Here is an 18,959-nt window from a genome sequence, read left to right on the forward strand (position 1 = left end):
GCCGATAACACATCCACAAGCCTTATGAGGAAAAAAGGTGAGAAGGACTTATTAATATTTACTTAGTATACGTCCGTTGCCCCATTCCCAGCTTAGGCTAGTACTTGAAGATAGTCTCCCCTCCCATGTTAATGCATGTATATTTTTTGCCTTTATCTACCTCGAGCTAGGGTGTTCGACCGTTCCAGCTCCACCCTATAATAAATATGCTATAATGGAACTTTTATCAAATCGGAATGTCTGGTTATTTTTAACTCGTTTAAAAATTTGGTTAAGTAATACCTTTAGGGTTACGTATTAACTTTAGACTAGCTAGAAGTAATGCATACTTTAGAAGAAAAAAAAGCCGCATGTTTTTGAGTTCAAACATAATTTGGGGAATGTTCAATTTCATGGGATACTTTTTTTTCTCTGTGGTGACAGTGAATGTGTTTAACGACACGGGTTGAAAACCTGGGTGTATCAAGCTCAGAAACATTTCGTTTCTAAAAATACTTTCATCAAAGCTACACATAATCTTACGTCTAACCACCTGGAAATAAAATAAAAATGTATCAATTTTTTTTTTGTTCTTGTTATAAGTCTATAAATTGTTAATAGGTGTCATTAGCAATAATATGAAGTTTGGCTGTAATTTTTTTTTTTTTTTTTGCTAAGAATTTTGAACTTTTAGTTATATATTTTTACACATACCCGTATATTATATATTTATATATACGCATATTTCTTACATTATACGCTCTTCTTCTCTTTCTTATTCTCCCTCTTCTTCTTCTTCTTCTTCTTCTTATTATTATTAATATTATTATTATTATTAATATTATTATTAGCATTAGTAAAAACATCAACAACAACAACAATAATAATAATAATAATAATAATAATAATAATAATAATAATAATAATAATAATTTAAATGTTAAGCCTGTTGTTTTAAATATTAAACGATGATAAACTGAAAAAAAAAAAATTAAAATGGAAGTCCTTCTAAACAGGGATTGTAAACGTAAGTATAATCGTACCAACTGCCAACGTAAGCATAATTTCCAAAGACAAGTTTCCTAATGTGTGTCTGTTTCTAACTAATGACGTCATTAAAACAAAATAAAAGAAAAAAAAACGAGATATAATTTATTTACTAAAACCGAATATAATAATAAGCAGATCCATCTATTTTCTAAAAATCATCCTGTAACTAATAATTTACTGCTAAATAGAGTTCGAAGAGTTTTGTTGTACCAGTTCCAGATGCCAAATTGCTTTCACTAAGAAAAGGTCAGAAGTACTTTCTGAGGTCACGCTTAATGGTAATGAATAATGCTTCCCAATTACCTGAGGATTATCTAAAATATATCAAGCATGAAGCAGCTGGCAAAATTCAAAATGCCAGGTGGTTAACACTGAAAAACAAAATTCTAAAACTTTATATTTCTCCGCAGCAGCAATCTAAAACTCTTCTGTTTATTGTAGAGTACATTGTTAAAGTATATTGACCATAAGTTTTCATATTAAATTTGAGACACCTAAATAACTCAATCATCAAAAATTTGCATTTATGATTTTGATGCTTTTTTATTTTTTATGTTTTTTGTGTTTTGTAGGTTTTTTTTATATTTTGTGTGTTTTTTATGTTTTTTATGTTTTGATGTTTTTTGTGTTTTGTATGTTTTTGTTTTGTATGTTTTTCATGTTTGTTATGTTTTTATGTGTTTATGTGTTTTATGGTTTTATTATTGTTGATGTTTTTATGTTTTTTGTTATTTATGCTTTATGTGTTTTATGGTTTTATGTTTTTTTATGTTTTTTTAGTTATTTTATGTTTTTATGTTTGTGTGTTTTTATGTTTTTTTATGTTTTTATGTTTTTTGTGTTTTGTATGCTTTTGTTTTGGATGTTTTTCATGTTTGTTATGTTTTTATGTTTTTATGTGTTTTATGGTTTTATTATTGTTGATGTTTTTTATGTTTTTTATTTTTTGTGTTTTGTATGTTTTTTATGTTTTGGATGTTTTTTATGTTTTTAGATGTTTTATGGTTTTGTGTTTTTTAGTTATTTTTATGTTTTTTATGTTTTTTGTGTTTTTGTTTTGTATGTTTTTTATGTTTGTTATGTTTTTATGTTTTTATGTGTTTTATGGTTTTATGATTGTTGGTGTTTTTATGTTTTTTAAGTTTTTTTGTGTTTTGTATGTTTTTTTATGTTTTGTATGTTTTTTATGTTTTTATGGTTTTATGTTTTTTTATGTTTTGTTTTAGTTATTTTTATGCTTTTTATGTATTTTAACAACTTTTAGAGCCCATAACAAAGCTTACAACATTTTGTAAGATTTTTACATTTTTCGCCTCAACCTAGTATACATACATAAAATATATCATTGCAGTAAAAGTTTGTGTTCATTTTCATATGATCCAATTTTACTTAGCTCTTCAATTGTTCAAAGATTTTAATCTGTCCCATAACTTCAGTATCGTGATTTAATTTTGTTGTCTAGCCTTTCATTAATGTGTTTTATTTTTGTTTCATATTTTTTCATTTTCAGATATATTCTAGAAATTAACAGATTGACAGAATGGGATTATAAGCTAACAACATATTTTCTGCATACTTTTTATAATTAAAAAAAATACTTAGTTCTGGAAAAATAAACTCATTATTTCTATTTTTGTGTAATACCTTTTTATTACAATAAGAGATTTAAAACATTAAAGTAAGAATAAAAATTCTTACAATAAAATAAATTATAGAGATATCATGTTTGTATTTTCTCTTTAGTTGTATTTTCAACGCCAGTAGTAAATCGTAAAAAAATCTGTCTAGTTCACCATGTTTTTATTTACACAGGAATCACCACTGATCAAGGCCAGAGGCCACTTGAGTATAATGGTTAATGGGTAAAGATTAGCCATTGTAATTATAGCATAGTAAACATAAGTAGTGGGAATTTTGTTTAGTTGGATTACTTAGCGGGATGGTTCATCAAAAACGTGTTTACGTTGAACTTGAACACAATCAGACTGTAGTCAGCTGGAAAGCTTGCAATCTGAAATGAGTTCCATAGGCGTGCAGTTCTAAGAAAGAAGCTCTGTTCATGGAATCTGCATTTAGGTCGGGGCACAAATAAAGAGTAGGGGGAAATTATTGATAGTGGTTTTGATTTCGTGAAATTTTGGCGAGGGGGTGGACCATAGATACTCAGCTGGACACTAGTCATGAAAATAATGATAAAGCAGAGATTGGCTCGCCACATCTCTTCTGTCGAAAAGATGTTTCAGGGAAGAGAAAAGGGCATCCCCCACTAAGCTACGAAGTCTATTTTTAACTCTGTGAAGGCAGGACAAGCTGCTTCTAGCAGCTCCTGCTCAGACGTGGCAACAGTACTCCATCGTTGGATGTACCTGGCTTTTTATATAGGTAGAAAATTGCATCAGGAGTGAGATATCTATTGTTGGTAAATAATGGTACTAGTACAGTTACCAAAATCGAGGGGCAGAAAGTATCCGTGACGTAACAGATAAAAAATAATTAAGAATACAATTGCGAATCACTTAATACTTGTACCTTGTCATAGATAACAGAACGAGAGTATTCTAATACTATGGAAAATATAATAGGTTCTGTTTGGAATTTCATACAGATTCCTGGATTCGACTAGTTAGAATAATCCAAACATACGTACGTTATTTTAAACATGTAAACCTCAATATACTAAAAATTATTTTTTAATATAGGGAGTGGAGTTCCCGGCTATGCCCGACCGTAAGATACGCTTAAATATATTTTAATTTATTCAGATTTCGTATGCATTATTTATAGTGTCGTGATTTAAAAAAAGAAAGACGTGTTTCTGTGCCATCAGCTAGAATCGAAAACGAAACTACGGCATTTTAGCTGATGCCGTTACCACTGTACCAGCATAATATACATATTAACTGGTTAAAATTTAAAAATGAAAAAAAAAACATTAATGTACAAAATTTATAATGATTTCTTTATCAATTCTGGCCCATTTTTGACATATTAAAAACTATTTTAACCGGGTCAAGACCTAAAAAAACGGTCCATAAAAACTTTTGAGACCCCTAGCGCTGCTCTATGGATATTAGTTTCGGAGGAGATAGAGTTTGAAAATATGGAGACAGACATATAGCCTTGTATATATTAGACTTTTAAACTGACTTTAAACTTAGTTAGGAATGAACAGTTTTATTTGGTAAGGTCCAAATCATCACAACATAAGATGCAAATACAATTTCCCCAATATGACGAAAATAAACTAGTGAGCATTTTTTTTTACATCGATACAAAATATTCTAAAAAAATTATTGCGACGTTTTATTTTAGTCTTCAACTAACTTCTAAATACATTGAATTGTTTACGGATTTAATTGCAAACATTCAAACAAAAAATGGCCGGAATTCTGATAGAAATCCCTGCAACCGGAAAAGGCAACCATTAATTAGACATTGTTGGCACCAAAATGCTTTGCTCTTGGATCGCGTAACAGAACCTGAATCGGAGCCAGAAATGAAAGAATATTGAATAGCGGTTCTCATTATTGACTCTGGTGTTACCAGTTCTGAATAGAAAGACATTATTCGAATTAATCCAATAGTATATCTATAAAAGTGTGACTATTTCTCACATTAAAACATTCATAAGCCAGTCCTCCCCTCGTGAAGAACACTGTCTACCGTCTTGTCCAAACCCGCAAATCTTTCCAATCATCATGCCAAACTACACTCTTTACTACTTCAATGGCCGCGGCCGTGCCGAGATCTGTCGGATGATGTTCGCCGCTGCCGGCGTCAAATACACCGACAAGAGGTTCGAGTTCTCTGAGTGGGAAAAATACAGGAATGGTAAGAAGTTTACTCTTTTGCTTTACTTATATAGAGTGAGTAAAAATAAAACGGGCATTAACTTTCTACAGGCCTCATTTACCAAACCTGATTCGAGATCTAGTGAGTGAGGACCTTTATATCCTCGCCATTTCCTTTTTCTCACAAAATAGATGTTGCAAGCGTATCTCTGATCTATCGTAATTTTCATGGCAGGTGCTTGACTAAACTCGAATCCATGGTTTACCTCTGTAAAATCTAAACCAGCTCTCAACAAGATTTCTTTAACTCTTTTGTGCCTAAAACAAAAAGATTCGTGAGCAAAGTGTATTTTCTAAAACTATCCGTCTGTGGAACCCACTACTATTTATCATTACGGTGTGCTTTTATCGTTTTGGAGCTCCTTTTCTACGAGTAGCTTTTAAGCCTTGATAAGTGACAGACAGTCCTTAATGAAAATACAATGGAATCAAACTGTGATGTCAAAAACTTGGTTATTTACCAACAGAATAGATGACAATAAAGACCGAGTAGCTAGATCTGCTATTGATTGATTAATCGAGCGTTACTAGTTCGATAATGCTCTCTGATTTCCCTCAGTTTATTTGATTGGCGTTGACATAAATTTCATGTTGAATTTTGGGAGAATCGCTCCCGGCAAGGCATGAAACCACATGATATATGTAGCTACAAATAAATACTTAAACGTCAAAAACTATCCAACAATAAGTGTGAGATGGATAGATTTGTACTGAAAAAAAAAACCCAGTTATTATTCACCTGTTGTCACAAACATCGCTCATGTAATGTAAGGAGCAAAGAACGAAATATCAGAAACGAAAGTTACGAAGCTGCCGAATATAGATCGAAAGTTTGCTTCATACTTTCCTTTTGTAAAATTCTTTTTTTCGCTTTTATTTTCAAACTAACAAGCTTATTTGTTGAAATACGCTTTTTGTCTTTATTTTATGATTTTAATGATAAAGTTGTCGCCCTAAAGAAAACATCTCTACAACTTTCTTTTATAACTTTTAATTAAAAATCAATTTAGTTAACTTGATTATGTAGTGGAACCGCCTTCAGCCACAATCACCACCTTGATACGGGTCCGGAACTGGGAGCATGTTTTTTCCATAAGCGCTGGCGGGAGCTCGGCGGATGTCGGCGATAAGACTAGCTTTCATGTTGTGGGAGGTTATGTTGGTGATTTTAACGACGTATGACGAAACGAAACAACCGTCCTCTTACACATGTTATCTTATAAATATTATGTTGAAAATGAAATTTACGAAAATAATTAAAAGCTCCGTTTACTACATGAGGCAGATAAAAATAATGATGAAAATAGAATTGAATAAAATATAATATTTACTGGTCCATCTAATAAAAAAAATTATTCAACACTGGCGAGGGTACCCGATGTTGCCCTGGTGGGGAACGGTTGTATAATAAGGCTATAATGCAACTGAACCCTAAAAAATGTTTCAATTAAAATAATCGTGCGAGCGCAAAAAAATTAATCATCCCCCTAAAAGAATAAAAATAACAGCTAGTACTTGTGCGAGAGCAAAGGATACTACTACTACTACTACTACTACTACTAATAATAATAATAATAATAATAATAATAATAATAAGTAGCCGCAGTAGCCAGGCTGGAAACTGTAATGCTAAGAGGAAAATCAGGTAGACAAAAGCCAATCGTATAGCCGATGCGCTCACGGCCATTTCGCGGTCGTTCAAAATAAGCTTAGCCATTGCAAGGCGTATGATGATTTTGCAAAAATGTTGATGCGAAAACTTACTCCTCCTAGAAAAAAATGGCTCAGTAAACCAGCACAGAATTATGGTTAAGGTCAATTTTTTTTATATTTGTCTTCCGAGAATCCGTTCTTTCTAATGATACCGATTTTATCCGTGTTTGTAGAAAATTTTTGGCAGGCATACGCACGAATACAAAAACCGACATTTGAGATTTATATAATGGATTATTCTGTCAGCGTCACAGATTACTGTTTCAGGATTTATTTTATTTGCTTGATTTATTATTTGGTTGAAAATACTTTTTGTTTCGCAAAAAACTTATTCCTGTATTATTTTACATATTTTATTCTATGCAAAACATTGAGGCTTTTTTAGTAATGTTAAACCTATGTTGAAATTGCATAGGTTTGAAACTTCATGGATTAAAGGTTCTTTTTTATTATTTCTTGTTTACTTTTATCAAGACATATTGTAATTTATTCTATTTTATTTTGATCGTCTATTTTTCTATGATATATACATAAGTCATTTTACCATTTTAAAATGATTTTTATTGGATTATTTTGGGTTTACGTTATATTACATGCATAAAGAAATCCAAATAAAATTCCAATCATTAAACTATATAATAAAAAGTAATTAATAAAGTAACCTCATTTATAAAAACGATCTTTTATTGCAAAATTGCAAAGTTATTTCTGAACCACACAGTGACTTATGCGCTACCGTTTATATACATATATATATATGCATATATATATACATATATATATATATATATATATATATATATATGTATATATATATATATATATAGTGCAAAACTTTGTTGAAATTCAAAGACTTACATTTTTCTTTTTTTGTAACTTTTGTTTATTTCATTTTGGATTTCTTCATTAGAGCCGTTTCGTTAATGGGATGGCAATTTTATGATTTTATGTGTCCATAAAAATTTCCTGTCCTCATCAACTCCTCATATGTTGTTTCCATTTCATGTTACCAACAAAATGTAGATTTTATACATGATAAACGTGGTATTTGGGGAAAAATAAATTCCATCCCCACGTTGCTACATGTCAGCCATTTGTATATACATATAATATCTGCGCTTGTTATATTAATATAGATTTTTACTGTTGTTGATTGATAGTTTTTGTATTTTTTCAGATTTCCCATGCAATTATCTCCCCTGTTTGGAAATGGATGGCGGCTTTAGAGTACCCGAAACAATGTCCATTTGCCGTTACTTAGCCCGTCAATACAGTAAGTTAATTTCTTTTTTCTCATATTTAAAAATAAAACTCATATCCTTATGGCAATCACTCCAGCCATAGCGTGAGGTCACTTGATGTAAGGAATTAAAAAGAATGAGAGATGAATATAACAAAGATAGGAGATGCCTATTGATCTTATTTTTGAAAAAGTCAAAGATATTGTTACATGATTAATAGTGCGCTACTTTTAAACAAAATGGTTGGATATTCTCAGGCAATATGAATTGGAAAAATACATTAAAGTATTGTTAGAAAAGAAAAATGGCGTCTGTACCGTACTAGAAAATTACTCCAACTTCATAGTATTCTGTATCTCAACGAACCCACCTTTCATCCATGCTTGCATTATATTTACTACATCTGTACTGGTGCGTCTATCATTGATCTCCGTTTTAGAAAGGGTCCAAAATATTATCACATCTAATACATCCCGTAATGCCAACCAAACTCCAACCCTTGTGGCATCAGTTTAATGCCGAGTATTTTAATAGAATTTGATCTGATGAATTCGTAGCACGCTCGACATAAATACACCCGACTAAACTGACAAGCAGCAAAATTATACCCCTTCACTGTAGAGACCGCTAGATGCTTGAAAGCCTTTTAGTCAAATAGTTTTTTTTAGCTCGAACTACTAGATTTTGAATATTCTACCGGCCTTCTTCTTCCCTAGGATGCAGAAATTTAAATGCAATCTGAAGAGACAACTTGCTGCTCAACTTACTCCATAGACATGATCTCAAATATTAACCCCTTGCGTCTAAAAGTTGCAATGTGCCTTGTCTGGAGTGAATAAGAATGATAAAAATGTGCAGAAAGAAAACTGCTATCAGGAAGAGAGATGCCCAGTCTGCAATTCTTTGGAAGAAGCTATTGAAATGGGAAGCTATATTATAACGAAAAATAAAAGCAGTCAATTGATGGATACTATTAGACCAAACGAACCGGAAATAAGATAACAAAGAATAAATCAGACAATTCTGAATAAAAAAAACCCTTTTATTTTCGCATTATTGCTACAGTTTTAAATAAACTGGTTTACCGGATATTAATCTTGGTCTAGTTATATTAAAGACTCACAAAAACGATAGTTGTTGCCCACTAGCCAACCTTCGCTAGACACCTTTAATCTTGGTAAGAAGTTGACTTCAAGATTGTTTCATCTGTTGCACAATAGCACGGTCAATTAAAGTGGGCGTATTTGCCCTTGATCCCTATATTTTTGGGCCTTATACCTGATTTTATTTGTCCTTTTTAGGAGACACGTACAATTTAAAAAAAATGTTTTTTTCTGGCAAACATAATGATTTCAAAGCGTGTTGTCAATCAGAGTTAATTTTCTTAGATTTGACATATTGTTTATAAAAGATCGAATGTAGTTAAACATTAACTCTGTCATCCGATATATGTTGAACTGAAAATATTGCCAGTGAATATATTCCTTGTTTATGTACCTTTGTTGGTGATAGAGATTGGTGTCTTTCTATCTGTTCATCTCTTTCTTCCCCCCTCTTTTTCTCGGTTGATCCCTCTATTGGTTCAGCATCACGAGAGATAAGCAGTAGGAAGTCGTTAGCGGAGGATGCATTTTAACCAGCTCAAGGCTCGCGTTAAAAAAAAGGTTCATTCTCCAATCGAAATAAATTTCTATTTTTATATAAAAAAGGAAAAGGAATCACTTGTTTCATTATTTAAAACAAGTGTCCAATTCCAACAAGCAAAGGTCCCAGCGTAGATAAGAAATTCCCAGAAGAGAATACTGTTACCACATCTGGGCAGCAGCTGCTCAGAATACATATCTTGCCTTTACAGAGTTCACAACCGGCTACACAACCTGATACGGTATGCCGTTTTTCGTCTCTGCAATCTCTTTTCCAGAAAAGAGATGTCGCTAGCCTTTTTTTTTCTATCGTTATTTTCATGGCAAGTGCTCGTCTGAGCTCCACTCTATGATTCCTCGTTGCCAATTTTTCACAAAAACACACTTGTCATGCTAATTTCCCCCACTCTCTATCTGTGCATAAACCTAAACGTGAATTCCATGAAAAAAAAATGATTTCCTAGAACTGCCCGCCTATCCAACTCTATTCCGCTAGCCTGCTGGCTACAATATAGTTGTCTTCAATACTTATGTAAACAAGTTCTTGTTGAGCCACCCCCTTAAAATATCGAATCATACCAAACTTCCACTACAAACAGTTACTATGCTATTGTTCCAATGACTGTTTTACACTTATTAACTCTTATCCTCGATTTGCCTTCAAGCCCTGATAAGAGTTGACCTCTTTCGTAAAAAATCCTGTAAGTAATTGCACAAAAATTCAAGGAGAAGACGCGTCAAGTGGACGTCACATATCAATCCCTTGATCTAAAGAAGTGTCCCTATTGGTAATTTTCCCGAGGAGGTGGTTGCCGTGTGAGAACATAACAGTCGTCTCGGAGACGTCCCCACGACAAAGACACGCCAGAGTCTTTCTCCAACAAACTATCGCGTTACACATCTTTTCTTACCAAGTTTATGTACTTGTTGTTTGTTCTTTTTATAATTAAAAGCTTACGTAGATTATACTTATCCGTGAAGTGCAAACGATTTGACCTCAAGAAGTTCGGTATGGAAAATGAATATATAAAAAATGTTCTTGATTTTACAGATTTTTATCCGAAGAGTTCCATGGACATATTCAGATGTGACTACATTTGCGACTGCTTCTATGAAATCATGCACGATTATATGAGGTACTTCCACTGGAGGAACGGACGTTTCAGGGTGAGCCATTTTTACTTTAAATCCCATAAAGACTTCCATTTAGACCTTTAAGTACATAATTTAGATTGGCAAAAATCGATCATTGAATAAATAAAATAAAGTGTATCCACTTATCATGGTCGCCGGATCCAATAAATAATCATCTATTATGTCGGATATTTTTTCTGTGCTAAGATGCATATAATAATTAGTTTAAAGATATTCAGTTATTAAGAAATAATAAAATCAAATCGTTATTTGCAATTGGAAATTTTTTAATGAATTTTATTTGAGACTATTTTAAACACATCATAATATTTTTGTTTAAAAATGAGATTGTTTTGTGACGAACATATCATTTAAATAGTTTAATTGTATATGATCTACCAGATATGCTAATACTACGCAGTAACCAATAATTATTAATAAGTAAAAAATTATAAAACTGCTTTGTCATTAATGATGAAAAATCTTAAGTAATAAGAAACTTCTTGTAAACCAATACTGATTTGCAACCACACACACACACACACACACACACACACACACACACACACACACATATATATATATATATATATATATATATATGTATATATATGTATATATATGTATATATATATATAGTAATTTCATCCACTCTAGGACTCTTCAGACAAGCCTGAAGAATCCTAGAGTGGATGAAACGCGGAATATTCAGTGTAGCTTAATCGCCATATATATTTTATAAATTACTAACTAGCTCTACCGACGTATTGAGCACTTTTGAAGTAAATACTTAAAGTCTACGCATAAATCTATACTTTCGTATATTAATTTTATGTGAGTTAAGTATATATATATATATATATATATATATATATATATATATATATATATATATAAAAACGAGCAAACAGTTAATAAAACATGTTAAAAACAGTTTGAAATGAGTTAAAAACATATTTAATCTGAAAAGGTAACACTTTCTTTACGCCAGTCAGACAGTGATCTAATCGTTATACGATGATCTATGCATAAGAGCTAAATTGACTGACTTTAATTCAACTAAAAGTGCTCAACGATAAGAAATAAATTTCCTGAAGGGGCTGTCATAATTCTTTTTTTACTATAATAATTAAATACCTACAGACACTAATGTTTCATCCTTTCGGGAATCTTCAGTGCAGGGTGTCACGATGAACACCAGTTATATATATATTATTTTTTTTATTTCAGTACGACTGCATGGAGAGTGGAAGAATGGGCACCAACATGTCTTCAGGCATGAGTTCCGGCATGATGAACTCAAATATGAGCTCCGGTATGATGAGCCCTGGTATGATGGGCTCAAACATGACTTCCGGTATGATGAGCCCTGGTATGAGTGGTTCAAACATGAGCTCTGGAATGATGCAATCCGGTATGATGAGTTCCGGTATGGGTATGGGCTCTAACATGGGAGGTGGTAACATGATGAATACTAACTATGACGTAAGTTGTGCATTTTATATGTAAAAAACTGATCCGTTTAGTGAGTTATTGGTCGTGATATTGGTCGAGCAGTTTTAACTGCAAAATATCTTTTGAACTTACCAAGATGAATATTAAACAATTGAGAGGCAATTCGGTCAGGTTTAGATATATTTACTTTATTCTTGTCAAAAACATAAAACTATCTGTGTATGCATTTTAGAAGTAATACAATTATCTATTTATTTATATTTAACTGAACATGAAGATATGCACTTTTGGATCATTGATTGTAATATATACATACTAGCAGTACCCGCTACCCGCATTGCCCGGTGGAAGCGTGCCCTCCCCCCACCTTCGAAAAAAATTAAAGTACGTTTTTTTTTGTTTTTTTTGCTGTTACTTATCAAGACACACCCAACTCCTCATGGTAAGAGCGGCTATCGGAATGGATACCTCAACCTCCTCTTGTCTAGAACCGGTGGAGGGAGGTTGTGTAGTAAGGATAATGAGCAAGTCCCAGCCGTAAAAAAAAAATAGCAGGGAGAGTGAAAATAAATAATAAATTAAAGGCAGTGGAGAGATGCGAAAAAAAGTCATGGGAGGAAGACAGGCTCGAACCTGTAGAGCAAAGGATGAAAATAAGGAGAAAACAACCCATCCATTAAGCTGGAGAGAGAGTTAGAGAGAGAGAGGTTAGGGTTAGAGAGAGAGAGAGAGAGAGAGTTAGAGAGAGAGAGAGAGAGAGAGAGAGAGAAAGAGAGAGAGAGCAACTGAGTCTAAGACGTATTAAATTCATAGTGTTTTCAATAAAGAAAAACAGGAAAAAGTTTATCGGAGAGTTTTAAATATGATGATTTTTCCCCTCCCCCACGAAAATGTAGTTCATTATTTCTGTGTTGACACGTAGAATTTAATGCTTTTTAGTTGAGCCAACCTGCAGTAACCGGTGTTTCCGTTAGTAACGCGTTGATATTCATGGTATAACAGAAAAAAAAAGAAAATGTTTTGTATCGTCTCATATGTGCCTATCCGATTCGATGCTTTTCTATCTCTTACTCTCTCTCGCTCTCTCTCTCTCTCTCTTCTTACTTAGTCGCTCATTTGTTATCGTGCTTGAGAGAGAGAGAGAGAGAGAGAGAGAGAGAGAAAGAGAAAGAGAGAGAGAGGAGTAAGGGACAGTCACAAAGACAACGGCAGAGCGATATTTATCGCTATTTTATTTACATTTGAGCTGAGCGATACGTAGACGGATCTCTCTCTCTCTCTCTCTCTCTCTCTCTCTCTGTCTCTCTTTATATATATATATATATATATATATAGACACATATATGTATGTATATATATATATAAATATATATACATATATATAGAGAGAGAGTGAGAGAAAGAGATTAACAGATAGACAAATCTACATACATATATATATGTGTGTGTGTGTGTGTGTGTGTGTGTGTCTGTCAATCTATTTGTGTATCTATCTTTCAATCAGTCTATGTATCGCTTAGTTCGAATGTAAACAAAACATATAAATCTCCCTCTGTCGCTATGTCTTTGTCTGTCTCTCACCCTCTTTCTCTCTCTCCATCTCTCTCTCCCTCTATCTCTCTTTATTTCTTTCTTTCTCTCTCTCTCTCTCTCTCTCTCTCTCTCTCGATAAACACGTTTCTAGAAAGAGATAGGGAAAGAGAGAGCGAATATATATTAAGTACAGTATAATAACTATTGCCTCTATAATAATAAATACAAAATCTGTATAAATTTGAATATCATATTTTAGCGTATTTTGCGACCGGGACACTCTAAGCGACCGCTACTATATGCTGGGTGCAATATGATAATCAATAGAAAATTGACTCTATAACAATAAATACGAACTCTGTATAAAATAAAACACCATATTTGAGCGTGTTTTACGATCAGTTATCAGCAGGTTGCCTGCTAGTCTCTCTCTAAAAAGAATTGTTTCTTTCCATTATTTTAACTTAATATTATTTTGCAGTAGGTAGATTAGAGCCAAGATTACTTCGTCACGTGATAGCATTACAATACCATTGAAACCTATTTGTCTATCGTAAATTCTACAAATATTTGATTAGGTTATTATTAAAATTGTTTACGTAATTGTATTCATGACTAAATAAAATTTCCACTTTTTAGAATTACATGCAATGGAGGTACATGAACAGCTTCAACCGTATAATGCCCTTCATGGAGAGGACTCTTGCTATGCGTAATGGTGGTAGCCACTTCTTCATGGGAGACCAGGTAAGTATCTAACACTAATAAATGTACCCGATATTTTGTTACAATAACAGTCGAATTTTTTGTATAATCTCGCTTTTAAAAAATCATAGGAAAATCTAAAATCTTACAAAATAATACGTCTGACACGTTGCAAATACGGAATCTCATCACCCACACGCAGTTTTAAAAAAAAATTATAAAACGATGCAAAGTTCGAACTCAGAAGATATACATAAGCGAAGCCCCAGCTCATAAGAACTGAGTGAGTCGAAATTAGTCGTTTAAACACTAAAAACTAAAGGTGGAACAATAAAAAGCACCTACACAACACGAACAAAAACACGCATTAGATTAGCCGAACGATGAAGAAAATCAAAGACTAATCCAAAACATGCGATAATCTTTGTCTAGATACGTATACAGTGGTTATCTACTTGGTTTCGCGTGTGACCACTATACATCATACAGGTTTTGTTCTCTTGTATATCAAGACTACAGCGAAAAAAAAACGGAAACCTTAAAAGGTATCTTTGTGTGACTTACAGTAGAATTGAACTTGCACAGCAGACAATCCGTTTTTAGTGAGGTACAGATGATCCGGTGGCACATTGAATGAGACGATTGGTCCACACGAGACTTTTGGGTTTTTTGCCCAAGTTTACCTTCTTTTAGGTAGGTTGTCTTCTCTGCTTCATTAGCCCTGCACTGATGATAGCAACAAATTGGTTATTATTACCATCATCAGAGAGAGATCCTTATTTTTTTTCTCAGAGCTATCTTTCTCTTAGACGAATTGTTTTTGCCACAGCTAAATAGCCTCATTTTTACACACACACATATATAGAAATTTATTATTTTGTAAAAATCTGTGTGTCCGTGTATGAATTCGTTTCATATGTACTCAATTTTTTATAAAATTTCATACGAAGGTACTTTATGCGCCTGACATTGCTATTATATAGATTTTGTATCGGAATGTCTTCGATAAATATTGATAATCGAAATCCGCTGAAAGAAGGAACAGTCAATTTTGACCAAAGTTAACACCTTGCACAGCCTAGCATCAAAAGATCATTTGATAAGTTTTATTACTGCATAAGCGTCCAAAATCAACCATGGGTTCTTTGATATGACAGAAGTGCCTTCGAAATGAATGTTTTTTTTTTGTTTAGAACACAACAGAAACATGGTACTTGACTTTTGCATTTTAAACTTTAATACTAGCCATTATATATAAAAATAATTTTATGAAATCAACATAAGGGTCTTTTTAGTACAATGGATTGTGCACGAAACCTCCTCGAGGTGAATCCAATAAAATACACACATACACATACACATACACATACACCAACAAACATACACACATACACATACAACATATTATGATAAATATTTTTTAAAATTCTTTTCGCGAATACAAAAGTTTCGTCCTTTTCCCGGATACATCAGTGGGAAACATTATAAACAGTTCTATATCCGTGTTGTATTTACAGAAATATTTTCTAAGGACCACCGCACGTACCTAAGCGTCAATTACGTATAAATGTTTGGTGAAATTATACATTGTTGGATTATTTGTTACAAATTATGCACTATTTATAACGTGGTCACTTTCTTATATTCGTTTAACTTTGATTTTTTGAAGATGTGGTACTGGAACAATACCAAGCCATAAAGAACAAAAATCATTAAAATAAAAAAAAAATGTTATGTTTGTTATTTTTACTCGCCCTGGGACGAGTAATATAAGTGTTTTTCTATATCTAAGTAATTAATTAAATATCTATATAATATTCTTAGTTAGTCCATACATTACGCTTTGATATAAGCTAAATTCAATTTTCAAAGTCTAAACTGTTTCAAAATAACCAAATTCAAGTCATTTGCCATAAAAAAGCGTTATGTTACAACCCCGGACGAAGATATGTGTGTCCTCCTTTTTGTGTAGCCTCGTTTTAGAATATCATTATAACAATATATGACTATTGTTCTAATGATGTGGGAATAGACCTAGTAGTAATTTCGATATGCAGCGCTTCTTCATTGAAGAAAGAAGTCGTCGAAACGTTACATAAAAAAGGGAAACGTACAAGAAAAACAGGATAAAAAATTGTCTGCCAAGAGATACTGGACTGAAGGAGTAAATTACAGATTGTTTTTTAGAATGTGATTTTATTATTGGAATTGAACTATGTAGCACAATATTACCTTTTACGTATTTATTAGTACTTATTATCACATTTAGATCAGTTTTATATTTGTAAATAGAATAGTCAATATTTTCATAGAAATTTTACTAAACTTGTATTTGCTGCGTGTTATTTATTTTCTGGCCAAAATACTAACTTTTGCGCTATCTAGAAATATATCAACTTTATCCAACCATATTTGCAAATTATCTTTCGTACAATTTCACGAGTATTGCTTGTGTTCATTATTCTTTCTTAGATTTACAATCTTAGTGTAAGGCATCTTAAATATTTAACAAGTTCTTTTGTCCGATTGTTATTAGTTCATGTCTCGTTTTTGTTCCAGATGATGTGGTGTGACATGATGTTCTACTGCTGCATGGAGAACATGTACATGGAGAACCAGTCCATGTTCAGCAGCTACCCCAAGATGATGGGTCTTTACAAACGCGTTGCCAGCCACCCCAAGATTTGCGGATACATCAAGAGTCGTCGTATGACCAACTGGTAGACTATCTACAGAAATCGGAAATCTCACATTCAAACAAAGAGTTCTAGTTTGAATTGATTTCCTTCAAGATCAATAAAAATTAAAAGTTGTCCCACAAAACAGCTTTGTAATAGTCATTTTAGACGACTGTTATTGCATAAATAAAAAGAGCCTCAAGGCTGACGTGAAAATACATTTTTGAAAATTTGTCTTTTTTGTTCATTGAACATAATGAGAAATCTTGTTGCACTTTTCAAATCAGACCATACTATCAATCCATCGAACACATCGATACTTGAGTCAGGCTATCCTATTTTCTTCTTATATATTTGCACTAATATATTTCATATTTGTTCATTTTTTTTTCTGAAAATGCTTGTTTTGGTAGGGAATACTAAATGACTGTTATTGCATAAAAGCGCCCAAAGTACATGTTTAAAAAGTGTTTTTCATCCATCAAACGTATTTAGTTATCTTGCCGTATTTTAAAAATCGGATCAAACTATCAATCTATCTTACATATCTATACTTGGTTTGGACTATCCTATTTTCTTCCAATATATTTGCACTAAAAAAATTATTTCTAGACATTTTTTCTGAAAATATTTATTTCGGTCAAGAATATTGTACGACTAGAATCATATTCGCTTACACACCTTATAACAAATGTTAACATTTCCCTATTTATTTCTGTTCATGCTCTTTTATTTCCAAAAATAAATTATTATTTATCATAATAATAACTAAATATTTTTCTGTTCAGTTTACAGTTTATTAATTAAATAGTCCCAGGAATTTCTTTCTGGACAAAAGTATCGTACTTTTGCAACAACAGATGCCACATAAAAATTCAATAAAGTTAGGCTAATAGCGAATTTCTTATGTAGCTTCTGTACACCATTTCAGAAACATAAAGTCGTGATACATTACATCCTAGATTAACACTATCACAATCGCAACATCTTTAGAGAAAGGAATCCCTATTTTGCTCTAAATATGTAGCTATACCGCTTCTACCAGCAGTTGTGGAAGGAATTGTTCACGCTCCACAGATTTTGTGATTACACCGACAGAACTGGCTCATAATACATAGATCTAACATAATCTTTCCAATTTCGATTCATAAATAATTAATCCTTCCTCTCAAAAATCCGTCTATTCTGATTGGCTGACCTCTGATAATTCTCATATACCTGAATCCAGTTTTTCATTTTATTAACGAAGGGTAACTAACATTAAAATATGGCGTCACTAAGAGACATATTACTTCGCCCGGCGTCATTTAATGCATAAGTCGTTTCAGTCATGTAAGATCGAAAAATACAAGAGAGGCAAAATCATTAAACGAACATTCAATAATTAGTTTACTCGCTTTCTCTTATAAAGTGTAAAACACGCTATCAATTATAAGTCTCTCCTTCCAGTCCTTGCGGTCGTTTTTTTACCATTGAATAGACTTCGTAATAGAAACTTGCATTCTTTTCCCTTTATTATTTTACTCTAGTTTACACACTGTCTTTCGCAAATATTAACATTATACTTTCTTTTCGAACGTTTAAAACACACGAGCCAGTACAACACTCTCCTTTGTCGTCGTCGTCGTCGTCGTCGTCGAAAACCACTACACAATTCTTCCTTCAATTTAAACATTTTGTTCGTGTTTTTATCCCATTGAAAAACCTTCGCACTACAGACACCCCGTCCGTTTTTTTTTTCCTTTCCTTTTTTCTCGATACAATACATTCCCTAATACAAACATGGGTACATCCTAACAATATTTTTACCTTTCGGCTTTTTTTCACCTAATTCTGCGGATTAGTAACGCTTGGACACTAAGCTTCCATATTAAAAATTTGACACAAAAAACCTCGCCTTCCAAATCTTTAAATATATAGCTTTTTTTCATATCTATTATAACGTTGCATGCTAAATCATTAAATGTACAAACTTTT

At 32.6% G+C, this 18,959-nt stretch overlaps 1 protein-coding gene across 1 annotated transcript; it reads left to right on the forward strand.

The window, feature by feature from the left end:
- Window positions 1–1,310: 1,310 nt before the first annotated feature.
- On the forward strand, window positions 1,311–17,028 carry LOC145265315 (S-crystallin SL20-1-like). Its single transcript, XM_080121088.1, has 7 exons — window positions 1,311–1,484; window positions 4,665–4,860; window positions 7,771–7,866; window positions 10,529–10,644; window positions 11,842–12,096; window positions 14,239–14,346; window positions 16,864–17,028. The coding sequence occupies exons 1-7, from the start codon at window positions 1,311–1,313 to the stop codon at window positions 17,026–17,028; spliced, it is 1,110 nt and encodes a 369-aa protein (XP_079977214.1).
- The last annotated feature ends 1,931 nt before the right edge of the window (window positions 17,029–18,959 follow it).

This window comes from Euprymna scolopes, chromosome 40 (assembly GCF_053919585.1).
Source record: "Euprymna scolopes isolate OS-2025 chromosome 40, ASM5391958v1, whole genome shotgun sequence".
Lineage (NCBI taxonomy): Eukaryota > Metazoa > Mollusca > Cephalopoda > Sepiida > Sepiolidae > Euprymna > Euprymna scolopes.

What these genes read in the sequence shown, in the direction of transcription:
- LOC145265315 (XM_080121088.1), top strand. Translation starts at nt 1,311, where the DNA reads ATGAATAATGCTTCCCAATTACCTGAGGATTATCTAAAATATATCAAG. An exon ending in GTGGGAAAAATACAGGAATG is followed by an intron (nt 4,861 to 7,770) that starts GTAAGAAGTTTA and finishes GTATTTTTTCAG; the next exon opens with ATTTCCCATGCAATTATCTC. An exon ending in ACTTCTTCATGGGAGACCAG is followed by an intron (nt 14,347 to 16,863) that starts GTAAGTATCTAA and finishes TTTTTGTTCCAG; the next exon opens with ATGATGTGGTGTGACATGAT.